This window comes from Dama dama, chromosome 23, assembly GCF_033118175.1.
Source record: "Dama dama isolate Ldn47 chromosome 23, ASM3311817v1, whole genome shotgun sequence".
NCBI classification, from domain to species: Eukaryota; Metazoa; Chordata; class Mammalia; order Artiodactyla; family Cervidae; genus Dama; species Dama dama.
The window spans coordinates 62,837,395-62,855,735 of NC_083703.1; the positions used below are offsets into that span (position 1 = coordinate 62,837,395).

General features: G+C 44.8%; 1 protein-coding gene across 1 annotated transcript in view; it reads left to right on the forward strand.

The window, feature by feature from the left end:
• The window catches only part of LOC133044294 (latherin-like), a 57,730-nt gene that overhangs the window by 24,222 nt on the left and 15,167 nt on the right, over nt 1–18,341 (forward strand). Inside the window, exon 3 of the mRNA XM_061125691.1 lies at nt 972–1,035. Within this exon, the coding sequence (XP_060981674.1) occupies nt 972–1,035 (64 nt within the window). The remainder of the gene's footprint in view (nt 1–971; nt 1,036–18,341) is intronic.

Here is an 18,341-nt window from a genome sequence, read left to right on the forward strand (position 1 = left end):
GGCAGGTGTGACATTCCTAGGCAGGCTATACTCTCTGGACACCTTCATTTCTGAGGGACCTACTTCACTTTGGGCTGTCAACTGCTGCCTCCCCTCCTGGCCTGTGGAGGAGGTGAGCAGGGGCCTGACATTAGCTAAATTCACTGGGTCCCACACTTAAACAATTTGCCATACGCATGCATGGCCAGTAGGCGTTTTAGCAACATTCTTCTTTATTTAACACAATTTCATGTAATTTATTTAAATAAAAAAACTATACATACTATAAGTAAATTTACTGTGCATCATGTACACCCTCATATGTACCATGTACCAGAAAATCCTAAAGATTCTAAATTAGTCACTCTGGAAGGGAACTGGGAATCTCAGGTTGTAGAAAAGAAATCCTCCAGGTGGCTCTGTGATTTACTGAACTGGAGGATTACTGTTCAAACTGTGATCCTCAGACCAGCAGCACTGACCTCATCTGGGCACTTGTTATAAATGCAAACTCTTGGGTGCTACCCTAGTCCAGCTGACCCAAGAATTTGCATTTTGATGAGATTTCCTGGGGATTGTATGCACACAAAATCATGGGAAACACTGCTCTATGGTTCCCAGAGCGTCATTTAAAATTCTAGTGTTCCAAAGGTCAAGGTTTCTAGAGCATGGAGTTCTGGGATATTCACCATCTAGATTCTTAAGGTCCTAGGATATTAATGTTCTGAGATATTAGGATTCTAGTGTCCTCTGGTTTTCAGATTTGGGTCTTCTAAGTTTCCATTGCTCTAGAATCCTAAGATTCAAAAATTCTAAGGTCCCAAGTAGTGAGCATCTCTTCAGGTGGCAGGTAGGATGTTCCCTGTGGATAATGATCGGTCCTCTTCCTCTCCCATCTCTCCTCCCATTCCTCCCTGTCCCAACCTCTTTCCTGCCTTCCTCTCTCCATCTCTTACTGTGTCTCTCTCTACCTGATTCCCTGTGGCCCTCAGGTGTGCCCACGAATCTACACCATCATCAACTCCCTGGATGTGAGTTTTATTAAGGAAGTCATCGGTAAGTCACAGCCTGGGAAAGAGGTGAGGGGGCTCCCTCTGCAGAATTCCAAGGGGCAGGCACCCTGCTCTATGCCTACCCCACCTGCAGATCCGGTCAGGAGACCCTGGAGAAGCTCAGGACCCATTGTCCTGAGCAAGTCTGGAGAGTGTGGCCGGAGGGGTCCCTGCAGACTGAGGGGTCTCTACTGCCCTCCTCTGTCAGGCCGGCCGAACCTGCTGCCCAGAATGATGTGAGAAAGAGACAGGCCAGACCTGGGTTCAAATCCTGGATCTGCTCTTAGCAACTGTGGGACTGTGGTCAACTGACTCCACCTCTCTGAGCCTCAGCCTCCTCCCAGGTGAAAGGAGATTGTAATCACTGCTGAGCTGATGAGTGGATTTAAAGAAAAATCAGAAAGAGCTTAATATTCAGTGCATGTGAGCAAAGTCACTTCAGTTATGTCGAACTCTCTGTGACCCCACAGACTGTAGCCCACCAGGCTCCACTGTCCATGGGATTCTCCAGGCAAGAATACTGGAGTGAGTTTCCATGCCCTCCTCCAGGGGATCTTCCCGACCCAGAGATTGAACCCGGGTCTCTTACATTTCCTGCACAGGCAGGCAGGTTCTTTACCACTAGTGCCCAGTAGGCATTGCTAATAAACACGGCCCCTTCCTGTTCCCCTCTTATGAGGAGCTGTAGCTTCACCCCCAGTCCCTGGGGGCTCTCCTTGACTTGGGTCTCTGGCACGACTGGGGTTGCTGGGTCTGCGGGGCAACACAAATGGGTGAGTGACAGTGTCAGAGTCCTAGAAGTGGTCCTTCTAGAAAATAGCCACAGACCCAGTTCCTTGGGTGATCCCTCTGTGCTTCCTATATACTATCTCACTGGATCCTTGCGATGACCCTGTGGGGATGGGTAATATCATCATACCCATTTACAGATGCACTAACTGAGGCTCAGAGAGATGGAGTGACATGCAAGAGGTCCCGTGGCTGTCAAGTCTGACCTGCTGAAGGGTGGTAGCTGCTGGTGTCTGATTTCTATTCAGCTTCCAGTGCTAGGAGCTTCCCTTGTGGATCAGCTAGTAAAGAATCTGCCTGCAATGCAGGAGACCTGGGTTCGGTTCCTGGATTGGAAAGATCCCCTGGAGAAGGGAATGGCTACCCACTCCAGTATTCTGGTCTGGAGAATTCCATGGACTGTATAGTCCATAGGGTCGCAAAGAGTCGGACAGGACTGAGAGACTTTCACTTTCACTTCACTTCCAGTGCTAGAGCCTGAGAACTGCTGCTCATTTTTTTCCTTCAGGTGAACTTCAGAAAACCCAAGTGGAAGTCAAAACTGAAGAGAGCAGATGAAGAAAATTGCTGCAATGCCCACCTGTTGGTGAGGGCCAGGGTCCAGGCCCGGGGCTGAGGGAAGATGAACACCCCCCAACAGGGGCTTGTGGAGAAGTAGAAGCAAAGCTTGGCTTCTCTTCTTTCTCTAGCAGCAGAATGAGCCCTGATCAGTCACACTGAGTCCTGATCCTTAATCACACACCCAGACTGCACTTGATACTGCTCCCTGACTAAGCCCGGAATAGTCAGACTGAAGTTTATCCCCTGTTGTTGACTGAGCCCTGATGCTGGTCACAGATAGAGACCCGACCTGTATCTCAGGCTGATCCCTGATCCTGATCATACACTGAGCCCTGAACCCTAGCTCTTCATGGGCCCTGATCAATCTTTTCACATTGACCATTGTTGCTAAGGTGAGGGGGTGGGAGGGTGAGGGGATGGGGAGTGTTCAGTGCCAGGTGCCAGAGAAAGAGCCCAAACCACAGGTGCCAGTCCCTCCCCGAGCCTCTGGGCTCGCAGGGTTTGGGAGGAAGCACTCCTGTAGCTGTGCCTGGTGAATGCAGGAGCCGGTAAGGACCCAGGGTGTCCATGCCTCACACTGGGGTCTTCTTCCAGATTGGTTCCCAGGGACGTGACTGAATCTCTGTACCATCTCCCTCTGGGACGGTTGGTGCTGCCACCACCCCCCAGGAGTGACAACTGAACCCAGTCAAAAGACACCTCTCACAGTCAGGACATCCTGTGTTCCTCACCCTCCACCCCCAGCAATAAAAAGCCATTTCTGCATCTCCTATGTGGCCTGTTGCATTCCTTCTATTGAGATTTTGGGGGAGGTGAGGTATGAGCATTAGGGGCAGGAGAGACCTGGATCCAAAGGTGGAAGGGACATTTGGGATTATCCAGCTGCAACTTCTTATCTCACAAAGGGAAAACCTGAGGCCCAGGATGGGCAAGAAAGTGACCCGAGGTCACATGGAGACGGCCTCTCTGTGCTTCTGCTACACCACCACCTTGATGGAGGGCTGCCTTCACCAGCACATCCGACCTCATGACCTCCTCACAACATCCATCTGCCAGGAGACATGGCTCTTGTCCCCACTGGATGGATGAGGAAACTGAGGCTCATAGAGGACAAGTGATTCATCAAGTGGCAGGACTCTGATGTAAACCCGTAGTCCTGGGACCACTTGCTCAGAGAGGTGACACCCTGGGTCCCAGTACTCAGCCACCTCTCCCCTGCCCCCAGCAGGTCCCATCATCCTGGCCCTGCTCTCTTCTAAGCAGGACTGATGAGGTCTTCTCGGGCCCTCTCTTCCTTCCCAACACACAAGCCCTCAGTTTCCCCTTTGCCCTGGAAGAAGGAGGACCATGCACCTTACTCACTGCTGCATCACCTCTTTGGAGGAATGATCCAGGCTATCCCTCAGGATCCCGCAGCCTCTCTTATCCAGGGGGGCATCTGAGCATCTGACTTTCCTGCCAAAAGGCCAGGGAACCTTTGCTCATTTGGCCAAGCAGCCATCTCAAGTGTTTTGTGCAATTCTGTGAGGGAAGAACCACCATCATCCTCGTGTGAGACTAAGGATGAGAGGCCAGGGTCACACAGAGGCCTGCAAGAGCGGTTACTTCACCCAAGAGCTTCTACCGGATGAAGGCTGCTCACAAGGTCAAATCACCTCAGGGGGCCCTTGAGCCCCTGGGGCTGCCTACGGGAGACTTCAACCATCTCTCCTCAGCTCTGCCAAGTGGACCTTAGTTCAGGCTGTGCCAGGACTGCTGACAAGGTGTAGGGTGAGGGGTTGGACAGAGCTAAACTTGGCTACCTGGCCTCTGCCCCTTGCTAGCTGTGTAATCTCAAGCCAAGTTACTCTTGAAACCACAGTTCTCTCACCTGCCAAACAGAATTAACAGTAAAACCTCCCTCATTGTGCTGTTGTGAGTTTTAAATGAGTCAATGAGTGGAAAGTGCTTTACCAGGATCTGACACTGGTGAGCACAAGTCAGGCTCTGCCCACTGGGATTACTGTCAGTGTTGAGACACTGTATCTCATTAAATTCTGATATCTACTGAGTAATGCAGTGAATGGTTCTTGGGGTAACTGAGTCTCAGAGAGGTGAAGCAATGCCACACAGCTGGTCCGAGGCAAAGCTGGATTCCATTTGAAGTCAGTCTCCTCCAGAGCTGGTTCTTCCCCTGCTGGCCATGGAAGACAGATCAGAGTTTTCCTCTCTGACTCTGTTTTGTGACTATCTCAACTTCCACAAAAAATATACAAGAAGGTCTCAAAATTCAAGACTTCTTTTGGGCAGCCACCCACTTGACCCAGTGCATGCTGTTCCATCTACAATTCCTTCTCTCTCTCCAACTTCTCAATCCTCCTCAGCCCCATAGCTCTGCTTAGGAGCTGTCTCCCAGCTAAATGGGGGCCACTCCTCAATGTTTCCCAAAATAAGAGGTCATATTTTGCAACTGGGAGGTCTAAACAAGCTACCTTGTCATTATTGTCCAATACAGACAGAGGGTTCAGGAAGCGTCAGCTCTCATTATTATAGTTTACACTTTTTAAATCCTTTTTTCCATTTTTATTGAGCAATAATTGACATTCAACTGAAATAAGTTGAATGCCATAGCTTGATTTATGTGTATTATGAGAGGACTATGACAATAAGTTCAGCTAACATTCATCTTCTCATACAGATACAATAAAAAGAAAAGAAGAAAAAAAGAAAAAAATATTTCCTTGTGATGAGAACTCTTAGGATTTGCTCTCTTAACTTTCCTGTGTATCATACATCACTGTTAGGTATAGTCGCCATGTTGTATAATACATTCCTAGAGCTCATTGATTTTAGAATTGGAAGTTCCTATCTTTTGGCCATCTTCCTCCATTTGCCTCTCCCTCACCCTCCTCCTTTGATATTCATAAGTCTGATCTGTTTTTCTATGAGTTTGGTGGGGGTTTTTTTTAGATGCCACACATAAGTGATATCACATGGTATAGGTCTTTCCCTGTCTAACTTATTTCACTTATCATAATTCCTTCAAGGTCCAGCCATGTTGTCACAAATAGTAGGATTTCCTTGTTTTTAATGACTAAATAATATTCCATTGTGTATATATACTATAACTTATTCATTTATTCATCCACCAATGAACACAAGTGTTTCTGTGTGTTGGCTATTATAAATAATGCTGTTATAAACATAGGGGAGCAGACATCTTTTCGAGTTAGTGATTTAATTTCTTTTGGATATATTCCCAGAAGTAGAATTGCTGGATCACATAATAATTCCATTTTTAATTTTTTGAGGAATTTCCATACTGTTTTCCATAGTGGCTACACCAGTTTATATTCTTACCAACAAATGCACATGGGTTCCCCTTTCTCCACAACCTCATTTATTATCTTGTCATTTTGAGGATGATCATTCGAACAGACATTAAATGATATCTCCTTGTGACTTTAACTTGCATTTCCCTAGTTACTAGTGATGTTGAGCATCTTTCCATGTAACTGTTGGTCTTTCATGTATCTTCTTTGGAGAAATATCTATTCAAGTCCTTTTCTCATTTTTCATTTTTTGTTTTGTTTCTTGTGTTGTTGTTTTTCTTTTTTTCTTCTCATTATAAAAGCTGATGTTTTGAAAAAAATGATCCACCTTTAAGTACTTCCTAAAAATATTTTATCATTAAATACCACATATTTATCCTCAGTATGGAATAACTAGTATAAGAGCACAATTTTTGTAGTTTATATTTGAGTTAGCTTAGACAACCATTTGGGGCAGTATACCAGTCAATTGGATTTTTCATTCATGTGTGCGTGTATACATTCAGTAAGTATTTACCAAGCATCTGTTGTGTGCTAAGAAACTCCTAGTAATTATAGATACAACAGTGAACAAAATAGCTCATGTCGCTGTTTTTTCTTTTATTGCTATTAAGTTGTTTGCATTCTTTATATATTTAGGCTATTAACCCCTTATCAGGTATATGGTTTGTAAATTTTTTTTTAATAGCATGCCTTGTCTTTTCTTTTTACTGTTGTTTTTTGTTTTTTTGACTGTTGTTGTTATGCAGAGATTTTTAGTTTGGTGTAGTTGCCTTGTTTATTTTTTGGTTTGTTGCCTTGTGTTTTAGGTATCGCATCCAAAGGTCATTACCAAGAACCATGTCAAGAAACTTTATTTCTATGTTTTCTTTATCCCTCCTTTGTTTCTGAAGGACAGCTTTGCCAGGTATAGAATTCTTGGGTGACAGTTCTTTTTTCAATATTTTGAATGTCATCTCATTCTCTCATGGTCAGAATAGTTTCTTTTAGGAAATCCACCAGTCATCTCATGGGATTCCCTTGTATGTAACTTCTGGTTTTTCTCTTGCTGCTCTTAAAATTCTTTCTTTGTCTTTGAATTTTGAGGATATAATTATTATGTGTCTTCATATAGAACTATTCAGATTCCATCTATTTAGGGTTCTTTGGATCTCATGGGTCTGGATGTCCATTTCTCTCCCCAAGTTTAGGAGTTTTAGATATTATGGCTTTAAATATACTTTCTGTCCTTTTTCTCCTCTCCTTCTGGAATTCCCATAATGAAAATATTATTTCTTTTCATTGTGTCCCATAATTTCCATGAAAGTGAAAGTCAATCAGTCATATCTGATTCTTTGTGAACCCATGGACTATACAGTCCATGGAATTCTCCAGGCCAGAATACTGGAATGAGTAGCCTTTTCCTTCTCCAGGGGATCTTTCCAACACAGAGATCAATAATTTCTTCACTCTTTTTCCTTTTTGTTCTTCTGACTGGCTTATTTCTAATGTCTTATCCTCCTGATTGCTGATTCTTTCTTCCTTATGGTTAAATCTACTTTTGAAACTTTTCATAGACTTTTTTCAATTTAATTATTGTATTTTCAACTCTGGGATTTCTGGGTGGTTTTTTTTTTTTATGATTGCAATTTCCTTATTGAACTTATTTTATTCATGCATTGGTTTCCTAATTTCATTTAGTTGTCTGTGTTTTCTTACAGTTTGCTAAACTTCCTTAGACTCATTAAAAAAAGGCCCTGATGCTGGAAAATATTGAAGGCAGGAGGGGAAAGGGATGACCAAGGATGAGATGATTGGATAGCACCACCGACTCAGTGGACATGAGTTTGAGCAAACTCCGGGAGATGGTGAAGGACAAGGAAGCCTGGCATGCAGCAGTCCACAGGGTCGCAAAAAGTCAAACACAACTGAGTGTCCTTGGGCATAATAATGGTTGGGGTGAGGCAACTGTTTGAGCTCTGAGGATGGGGATGGGGGGGTGTGCTTCTGCATGAAGACAGCTGGATAGGACTTCTGGCTTATTTCCTACCTTGGTGAGGCTGTAGGATGGGCTCTAAGGTTGCCTGGATTCTCTGGCCAGCCTTACTAGATGGTTAAGACTTGATACTATTTGTAGTATGAGATACAGCAGGACAGGACCCAGTATCTATACAGCTTGTTGTTGGTAAGCCTGCATGTGCACTGAATTCCCTGGTCATATGAGGCCATCAGTTTTGCTCTGCAAACAAGGGAAGCCAGGAACTGTGCTCTCTTCAAATGCCTCTGTACTTGGGAGTGTTGAATGGGTGACACAACTTCCTGTGTGCTCTGGGTAGGTTCCCTAGCTAAACTGGCTGAAGGCTGTGTTCAGCAATGAAGTGAGTGAAGTTGCTCAGTTGTGTCCAACTCTTTGCAACCCCATGCACTGTAGCCTGCCAGGCTCCTCCATCCATGAGATTTTCCAGACAAGATTACTGGAGTGGGTTACCATTTCCTTCTCCAGGGGATCTTCCCAACCCAGGAATCGAACCCAGGTCTCCCACACTGCAGGCAGACTCTTTACCATCTGAGCCACCAGGGAAGCCCCTATCAAAGGGGCTATCAATTAGGTTCCCTGCCCAGGTACAGTAGGAGAAGCAGCTCTAAAGCTGGTAAAACTTTTTGTTTGTTGTCTAAAGTCAAACCAATCCACACCCCCAAGTTTCCTGAGTGAACAGAGTCACTACCTTTCCTTTGCAAACTCTGGGCTCTGCCTGCCCTTCTCTAGGTTCCAGCTGCGCAGCACAAGTTCCAGGAGTTGCCAGATGGGGCCAGAAGACACTCTCCTCAGCAATTGGAGCTAGGACTCCCTTCCCTGCCTGTGCATGGACAAACTGAGCTCTGGGGCCAGTAAAACTCCTTGTCTGAGGATTTGAATCAAGCAGAACTGCTCCTGGCCAAGTTCCCTCATCAGAGTGCACCCCCAACTTGGTTCTGCAGATGGACAAAACCACTGGTTATGGTGACTACTTGGATGCTGCAAGTATGAACTTGGTCTGCCAGGATCCATGTGCTGTTTTTGCCAGCCCTTCCCCTTTTCCCAGGTGACTCGGTGGTAAAGAAACTGCCTGCCAATGAAGGAGACACAGGAGATGTGGGTTCAATCTCTGGGTTGGGAAGATCCCCTGGAGAAAGAAATGACAACCCACTCCAGTATTCTTGCCTGGAGAATCCCATGGATGGAGGAGCCTGGCAGGCTGCAGTCAATGGGGTTGCAAAGAGTCGGACACAACTGAACGACTTCACTCACTCACTCACTCACTCACTTCATTGCTGAACAGAGGAAGCTGGTGGGCTACAATCCATGTAGTCACAAAGATTCAGTCACGATTGAGCATGCAATATTTCCTCCCCCTTCTCCAGCAGTCAATTTCCCAGTGATTGAGACTTCATAGATTCCCCGGCAGTCCCCATGCTGTGAAATAAGAATGAAGGCATCCCCCAAATCGACCCCAAGGCTGAGGAGGCTCTGGTTGTCCCCAGAGTTCTCTTTTCCTTTGGAGGCTCAGAGGAGACCTCTCCACGTGGTGCTGTGCTGGCCTATAGGAGGGCAATGTGGAGCTCCTTCTTACCCTTCTAACACAGTCTGTCCTGATTCTCCATGTTGTGGAGGGTGCTTCAGCTTCACTAGGATCCTCTCAGTGGTGTCTTGTTCTTGAATCATTGTTAGTTGTTCTTGTGACAGAAGCAAAGTCAGAAGTGAACCATGTCTCCATTTGGTGACATCACTCTCTCACTTTCCTTATTCATCTCTGCCCCACAAGCCTGTGAGCTCCTTGAGGGCCAGTACCTCTGTCTTCTCAGCAACCCCAGTGTCCAGTAAAGGACCAGATGTAATACAGGCACTAACCAGTGTTCAATGAATCCATGAGTGAATGAACCTCTTTTTGATCGTACACAATCAGACATTATCTCCAAGACAGATAAGTGGGTGGTGAACAGGAAAATTCTAGCAACACAGGATTTGGGGGATGTGGGAGACTTGTCGTTCTTTTCCAGTAGCCAGGGCCAGATACCAGGCACTCAAGGACGTGAGTGATGGGCTATGGCCAATTGTGTTGGCCTAGTTGAGTGATGGAGAAGACTGTGGTGTTGGAGAAGACTCGAGGGTCCCTTGGACTGCAAGGAGACCAAACCAGTCAATCCTAAAGGAAATCAGTCCTGAATATTCATTGGAAGGACTGATGCTGAAGCTGAAGCTCCAAAACTTTGGCGCCCTGATATGAAGAACTGACTCATTGGAAAAGACCCTGATGCTGGGAAAGATTGAAGGTGGGAGGAGAAGGGGACCACAGAGGATGAGATGGTTGATGGCATCACCAACTCGATGGACATGAATTTGAGCAAGCTCAGGGAGTTGGTGATGGACAGGGGAGCCTGGTGTGCTGCAGTCCATGGGGTCGCAAAGAGTTGGACACGACTGAGCAACTGAACGGAACTGATGAGGTGAGTAAAGCCAGGGCATGGAGTGGTGGGGCCAAGGCCACTGGGCCCCAGAGATGACAGATGTGGCCAATGCAGGGAAAAGTGGGTGGGTGGAGAAGTGAGAGAATGTTCTACTACTGTGACTCTGGCACCCCCAGGACCAGCTCTGGCTCCCTGCCCAGACCTCAAAGAGGAGTGAAGTTTTCCTAAAGGCAGTGATACCCCATGAGGGAGGATTCAGGGGAGAGGAGGATGCTTTGAGAAGGTGAGAGGCTGTCTGCCATAGGGGAATATATAGGAAGAAAGACGGCAAAACCTGAGTGGCCTCTGAGTCATCCACAAACTCGAGTGCCAAACTCCAGTGCAGTCTGTTTTGGAGACTTAATTCAGTTAAGTAAATGCTGGATCTTTCCAATGTTTGTCCAATTCCCTCAGGATAATATCTGAGGATCAGAATTATTAGCTGTATGGCTTGGAACATTTTATGGCTCCAAGAACACGTCACAAATTTATTTGCCAAACCGGATCTTTCTATTTACACTAAGATGAGAGAGTATATACTTTTCCCCATATATTTGACAGCAGATGGACACTTTTATTTTAGATATTTGCTCTTAAGACGTGGGTAGAATAAACCTCATCACAGTGGAAAAGTCAAGGTCCCAAAATAGGAGACTTCATTGTTACTACAATTCAATACTATTTTTTGAATGTTGAAAAAAAATAAAAATGTTGGGAAATATTTGTGCTTTACAGCTGGGTGAAAATACAGATCTTAGAATTGTGCTTAGCCAGAATCATAATGATGAAAAAACTGAACATAGGTGGTAAAAACTGAAAAGGATGCTGAAATGTTCATGCAAGAAATAAAATGGATTTTCAAAAGAAAGATGATTGACTACATAACTAAGCCATGCTCTCTGCTGGGCATTTCAGGGTGACTTAAGCTGTTCCTCTCAAAGCCAGCATGGTCTGTGGTAAGAGTCTTCTGGACTTCAGAAGACTTCAGTCTGTTTCAAAATCACATGTCATGAAGTGTCTAGAAAATTCTGCTCCCCACTTGTGAGAGAATGAGAATGAAGAGGCAAATAATGTATTTAAATTAATTTTTGCAAATTCCCTGGAAAGGGATTTGGGAGCCCCCAGACCACTTTGAGAACCACCAGGTTAGTCACTTGGTGGCGATAGTGGTAAAGACCCCTCCAGTGAATGCAGGAGACATAAGAGATGCGGGTTCAATCCCTGGGTCTGGAAGATCCCTGGAGAAGGAAATGGCAACCCACTCCAGTATTCCTGCTTGGAGAAACCCATGGACACGGTATCCTGGAGGGCTAGAGTCCATAGAGTAGCAAAGAGTTGGACACTACTGAAGCGACTTAGCAGCCAGGTTAGGCACTAGGGAGCAATGGAAGGTTTCTGAGCAGAGCAGAGACCATCTCAGCTCTTAGTTTGAGGAAGTTTCCTCTGCTAGGTGGATTAAAAGATGACAAAGGCTGTGGCTGGTCCAGGTCCAACCCAAGGCAGGAGCCGTTGGGGTAGACGGCAGCGCTGCAGACAGACTTCCCTCTCAGGGAAGGGGTGCTTATAACAGAGGGACAGCCAGAGAAGGCCTTCCTGTGACTCATTCATGCTGAGCCTTTGCCATCCTGGGGCCCCAGACTAGGCTCCAGGGCCAGGGCTTATGGGCTCAGGGGCCTGCATTATGATCTCCCCCACTTAGGAGGGAGCCAGTGTTGCAGGAAGGAGCAAGACCACACCTTTGGTTCCAGAAGAGGGAGCAAAGCCATTCCCTTTGGCTCTTATCTAAGGCCGCAGGCAAAGTCAACACTTGTCCCCGTTGTCCTGCAAACACTATCCATCCATCTGAGCCTCTGCAGACATGGCCACCAATGGGAGCAAACTGGGCTGACAATGGTACCCATGGATTAAATGTTATACCTTCATAAAAACTTCCAGAATATCCTACCACATGATCCAGCAGTCACACTCTATGGTGCCCAATAAAAGGCCCATACTAAACCTGCATGTGGATGTTTATAGCAGTTTTATTTGCAATCGTCAAAATTTGGAAGCAACCAAGATGTCTTTCAGTGTGTGTGAAAGTCACTCAGTCATGTCTGACTCTTTGCAAACCCATGGAATTCTCATGGGTTATACTATACCCATGTATAATCCATGGAATTCTCCAGGCCAGAATACTGGAGATGGTAGCCGTTCCCTTCTCCATGGGATCTTCCAAACCCAGGGATCAAATCCAAGTATCCTGCATTGCAGGTGGATTCTTTATCATTGGAACCACCAGGGAAGCCCCTGTTTTCAGTAGGTGAATAAATAAATAAACTATGGTACATCCAGACAATGAAATATTATTCAGCCCTGAAAAGAAATGAACTATGGAGTCGTGAAAAGACACAGAGGAATCTTCAATGCATATGATGACATGAAAGAAGCCTACCAAAAGGTTACATATTATATGATTCCAACTATGTGATATGCTGGAAGAGGAAAACTAAGGAGATAGTAAAAGGATCAGTGGTTACTAGAGGTTAAGAGGGAGAGAGAGATGAATTAGCAGAGCATAGAGGGGTTTGGGCACTTCCCTAGTAGCTCAGCTGGTTAAAAATCCACCTGCAATGTAAGAGACACTGGTTCAATTCCTGGGTCAGGAAGATCCCCTGAAGAAGGGGTAGGCTACCCACTCCAGTATTCTTGGGCTTCCCTGGTAGCTCAGATGGTAAAGAATCCACCTGCAATGCAGCAGACCTGGGTTCATTCCCTGGGTCAGGAATATCGCTTGGAGGAAGGCGTGGCAACCCACTCCAATATTCTTGCCTGGAGAATCCCCATGGACAGAGAAGCCTGGTGGGCTACAGTCCATGGGGTCACAAAGAGCTGGACATGACTGAACGACTAAGCACAGCACAGCGCAGAGGGTTTTTAGCACAGCGAAATTGTCTGTATATTATAGTGGCAGAGAAGCATTCTTACCCATTTGTCAAAACCTACAGAGGGTGTAAGACCAAGACGGAACCCTCATGTAAACTTTGAGTGATGATGATGTAGGTTCATCATTATGACAAATGTCCCACTCTGGTAGAGGATATCAATTACAGGTGAGGCTGTGGGGGTGGAGGGGAAGGAAGTATATAAGAGCTCTCTGCCCTTTCTGTTCAGTATTGCTGAGAACATAAAATTGCTCTAAAAATAAAGTCTATTAAAAATTAAAACTTCCAGGGTAGAGGATCCAAGTCTGGCATTGTGCTTCCCCTAGAACCTGACCACTGCCTCCCCTTTCAGCCTCCTCACCTGGGCTTCCTGATTCACGTTATGTAACAAAGAATTGTGCAGTGATGTTCTGGTGGGTGGCCCGTGCTGAAACATCTACTGGGAGCTCTGCTTTCCAAAGACCCATGTCAGAATGGCGTTCCGGCTCTAACATGTATCAGTAGGTAGAAAATGTACTAGATGAAACTGAATCATGCTTAAGTGCTCTGGGGTCTGCCTCCTGGCTGTGAATCTTGACTCTTCCAGAGGCTAGAGGCACATTGCTCAGCTTCTCAGATCACAATCTCTTTGCCTATAATGTGAGTAATACAGCATCAACACCTCACAGGGTTTGGAGAGGATGTAATAAGGTGTGGTGTACACAGTACAAAGCACAGGTCTGGGAAGAGAGTAAAATTAGATACAGCCTCTAAGACCTGACAATAAGTGGAAGAAGTTCATGTACTCAGACCTAGGGTTGAACAGAGGGACAAATGTCTAGCCTTGGAATAAGAGAGAAACTAATTTCTAGCAAGGAAATCTAAAACAGTTTCTTACTTATGGTGAAATTAAGCAAGATTTTAGTTAGGAGGTTGGGATTAACATACACACTCTACTATATATAAAATAGATAATCAACAAAGATCTACTGTATAGCACAGGGAAGTATACACAATATATTGTAGAATAAGGGGGAAGAATCTGAAAAAGAATTTATAGGACTTCCCTGGTGGTTTAGAGGTTAAGAATCTGCCTGCCAGTGCAGGGGACACAGGTTCAATCCCTGGTCTGGGAAGATTCCACATGCCACGGGGCAGCAAAGTCCACATGCCACAACTAATGAGCCTGCAATCTAGAGCCCGCATGCCACGACTACTGAGGTTATGCTCTGCAATGAGAGAAAGCTTACACACAGCAATGAAGACCCAAGGTAGCCAAAAATAAATAAATAAATACATAATTTTAAAAAGAATATATATGTGTATGTATATATGTATATGAGGCTTCCCTGTTGGCTCAGATAGTAAAGAAACTGCCTACAACATGAGAGACCCAGGTTCAATCCCTAGGTCGGGAAGATCCCCTGAAGGAGGGCATGGCTACTCATTCCAGTATTCTTTCTCAGAGAAGTTCATGGACAGAGGACCCTGGCAGGCTACAGTCCATGGAGTCACAAAGAGTCTGACACGTCTGAGCGACTAACACTTTCACTTTCATGTATGTACGTATGTATAACTAAATCACTTTGCTGGACACCTGAAACCTAAACAACATTGTTAAACAACTACAGAATACTTCAATAAATAAATAAAGCAAGATTACAAGGATTGAATCATTCATTCTTTATGGATCATTTGCTATCTTCCAGGCAGGCCACAGGAACAGCTTGAATAAAGGCCCTGAGGCAGGAGGGACATGCCAGGGAAACAACAGGTAAGCAGCAGAGAACTTCAGGTGCATTTGGGGATGGTTGGTGGAGATCAGCGTGACAAGGGCCCCTTGGCTGAGATTCCGTGAGACTGTCTGATCTTTGCCCAGAATGGTTACATGACTTAATGTGGGAGATGAGGAAGCAGATCCCTAAGTTCTCCCTTCCAGAGGACCTGCCACAAAGAGGATAGGACCTGCCACAAACCCTGATCGTGTCTCTCCATCTCTGTCTACATCTATCTCACAGGACAAAGACTAGAGGGAAATGAATCAAAGTATTAGCAGGGCTTAGCTCTAAATAGAGACACTGTCTTCCATATTTCTATATTTTAAATATTTCTTTAAAAACATGGATTCTCTAAACAACCTGAAATACACATTTTAACACAAGTTCAAAACTAAGGCTTGAAGGAGGTGGTGCCAGCATTTGGAACAAATGATGGAGCGCGTTTGTCCTCGGGGCCTTAAGGAGTAAGCCTTCCTTCTCGGTGCAACAGAGAGCTGTTACCCCTACCCAAAAAGGAGGCTTCAGCTCTGCTCTAAGAAGAGGAATTTGTGATGTGATGTCAAGGTGATAAGCTTTTGCATAAGGCAGAACTGGATTGAAGTCTTGACTCCGCAGTAGACTAGCTCTGTGATCTTGAGCAAAATTTTTCCTCTCTTGAGTCTTAGTTTCCTCATCTGTAAAATGGGACTAATGAAAGTTTTTATATTATAAGGATTCAAGGAGGATTCCACAAACATTTGTGAAAATTGTCAGTGTCAGCTACTGTTATTACAGATGGGGAGACTGAAGCCCAGGAAAGGCATGGGAGCTGCCCACTGTCAAACAGCAAGGAATGGGCAGAGCCAGTCTAGAGCACAAGATTCCTTGGATGCATTAAGGAGTACAAGCTCACTCCGCTCACTGAACAACAGGCCAACGAATCTGAGAGACAAAGTGCTAAGACAAGGAAAATAACTCTATTCAGAAAGTAGCTGACCAAGAAGATGGCAAGCTAGTGCCTCAAAATAACCATCTTGTAAGGGTCTGGGCGCCAGCTGCTTTTGTATAGTCAGAGGAAAAGCTATGAGCAACTAAAGTCAACAGGTAGACTAGAGAGGGAGTGGCAATGAGGAAGTGAAGTGGAATAGTCTTCAACCTTGAAAAACATCTCCAAAGGAATGGCCAGCCTTTGGAAAAGGTGTGTTAATCTCTTCAGTTCACAAGTGGGTAGGGACAAATTCTCTCTCTATGAGCTGAACAAAGGCACTTTAGTTATCAGAAGGATAGGGTCCTCTGAGGCAAGCTATTAAGTATGATTATAATAATTTTTATATAACAATTTTATAATAACAATGATTTTAATTTTGTAATAACAATGATTATAATAACAAATAACAATTTGGCCACCTGATTCAAAGAACTAACTCATTGGAAAAGACCCTGATGCTGGGAAAGATTGAAGGTGGGAGGAAAAGGGGACGACAGAGGATGAGATGCTTGGATAGCATCACCGACTCAATGGACATGAGTGTGAGTAAGCTCCAGGAATTGGTGATGGACAAGGAAACCTGAGGTGCTGCAGTCCATGGGGTTGCAAAGAGTCGGACAAGACTGAGCAACTGAACTGAACTGAACTCAACTGATAATAACAAGAGCAATGAAAAGCAAGTCAAAGAAACAATTTCCAACATGGAGTCAGAATTGTCTTCCTCCCTGCAGCAGATGGAAGCAAAAGTACCCTCTCCCTTGCTTCCACTCAGAGACTTCCTCCCTCACAGTCCCTGGGTCCACCTCACTCATGATACAGATGAGGAAAATGGCTCAAAGCAGGACAGGAATGTGAATGAATCATGAACAGAGTCTCCCAGCCCTCTTGGTTGCTCTCCATGTTCCCCGCACCTCTGCATATGGTGACATTCATGATGTACAGTTCCAAATATATTATTGACACATCCATTAAATTGCTTAAGTGACTCACTAATCCCCTTAATCCCCTGGGGCCTTCCATGCAGGAAAATTTACTTTGGAGGTATTGGATGGACATGGTGAGGTCAAGGGCTTCTCATCAGTTTTCCAGAAGTCCATCACTCAGTGCCACGTCTTCCCCAGCAATAGAGTCACTCACCATCTATAAAGTCTGCCCCACTGCAGAATCCATTGGGAACCAACTGACGGAGACCCAGGGCAGCTCTGCAGCACACCAGAGGCATCCAGGTGAGCCCAACGCAATGACACTCCCCAGCCTGCCTTTTCATCAGATGTCAAACCAGACTAAAGCCTCTGATAAATGCTACCAGTTACTGTTGTGATTGGTTGTAGCACAGATCACACACAAAAAAATAGTCGCTTAAACAATGAAAAGTGCAGAGGTAGATCATTACACTGACTTGGGGGATCCTTCCAGCTCTTCCTTCTGCTACCCCATAGGTCGGGGCTTTCATCTTTATGATAATGATACAGCTGTTGAGCTCCAGCCATCATGTCTGATATTCAATCAGGAAAAAACGGGACAGGAAAACAAAAGCTGGATCAACCACCTTGAAAGAATTTTTTCGAAGCCCTCTAACATGGAAGAGCAAAACCTGACTCCATGCTGGATCTGTTTCTTTTACTTTAACCTTTGCTTTTCATTGCTTTTGTTAGTATAATCACTGAAAGGATGCTAGCTGTAAGCATACATAATGACTTGCCTCAGGGAACCTGTCACTCTGACCTAAGTGCCTCTATTCAGCTCACAGGGAGACTTTCTAACCCTGCCTGCCTGAGAATGGCTACAGAAAAGAAGAAATTAATACATCCTCTCCCGATGTTGGCCAAGCCAAGAGATATTTTTGCAAGACTAATGGTCTTTTTATTTTATTTCCTCATCTCCTCCCCTTCTCTGTTCTATAAAAGAAACTGGCATCCAGACCCTGATAAGATGGTTTTGGGGGACACTAGTCAGTCATCTTCTCGGTCTGCTGGCTTTCGAAATAAAGTCACTATTCCTTGTCTCAGTATCTTGTCTCCCAATTTATTGGCCTGTCCTGCAGCTAGCAAAGCAAGCTTGTATTCAGTAACAAATAGACAAAACTATAGATCTCATAGCTTCACTTTAAAAACTTACAAATCAGGCATCATAAGGAAAACTTACAAGTTTACAAGTAACAGTTGGAATAAATTAAATGTGCTTACTTAGATAACTAAGGCTTTACTACTTGTGGGAAAGACTTTCAAGATTTGTATTTGTCCTTGATAAAATCTAAAGGAGGCTATGAATTAGATTTTGTCTGAGGGGGACTTTTCTGTAACTTGAGTTTAAAAAGGCCACTTTTCCTCTTTTTTGTCCCTTTGGTTTTAGGTTCTATTTGATTGGGCTAATTAGGCTCAATCTAAAGTCCTTGTGGACTGTATTTACATTTCTGATTTATAGAGATTAGAAAAATAAAGACAATTGCTTTTAATTCCCCAAAGAATTGGTTTGTCACCTAAATAATATTAAAAATTGATTTGCTCAACTATATTTTCTTTAATTCACTTTTCAAT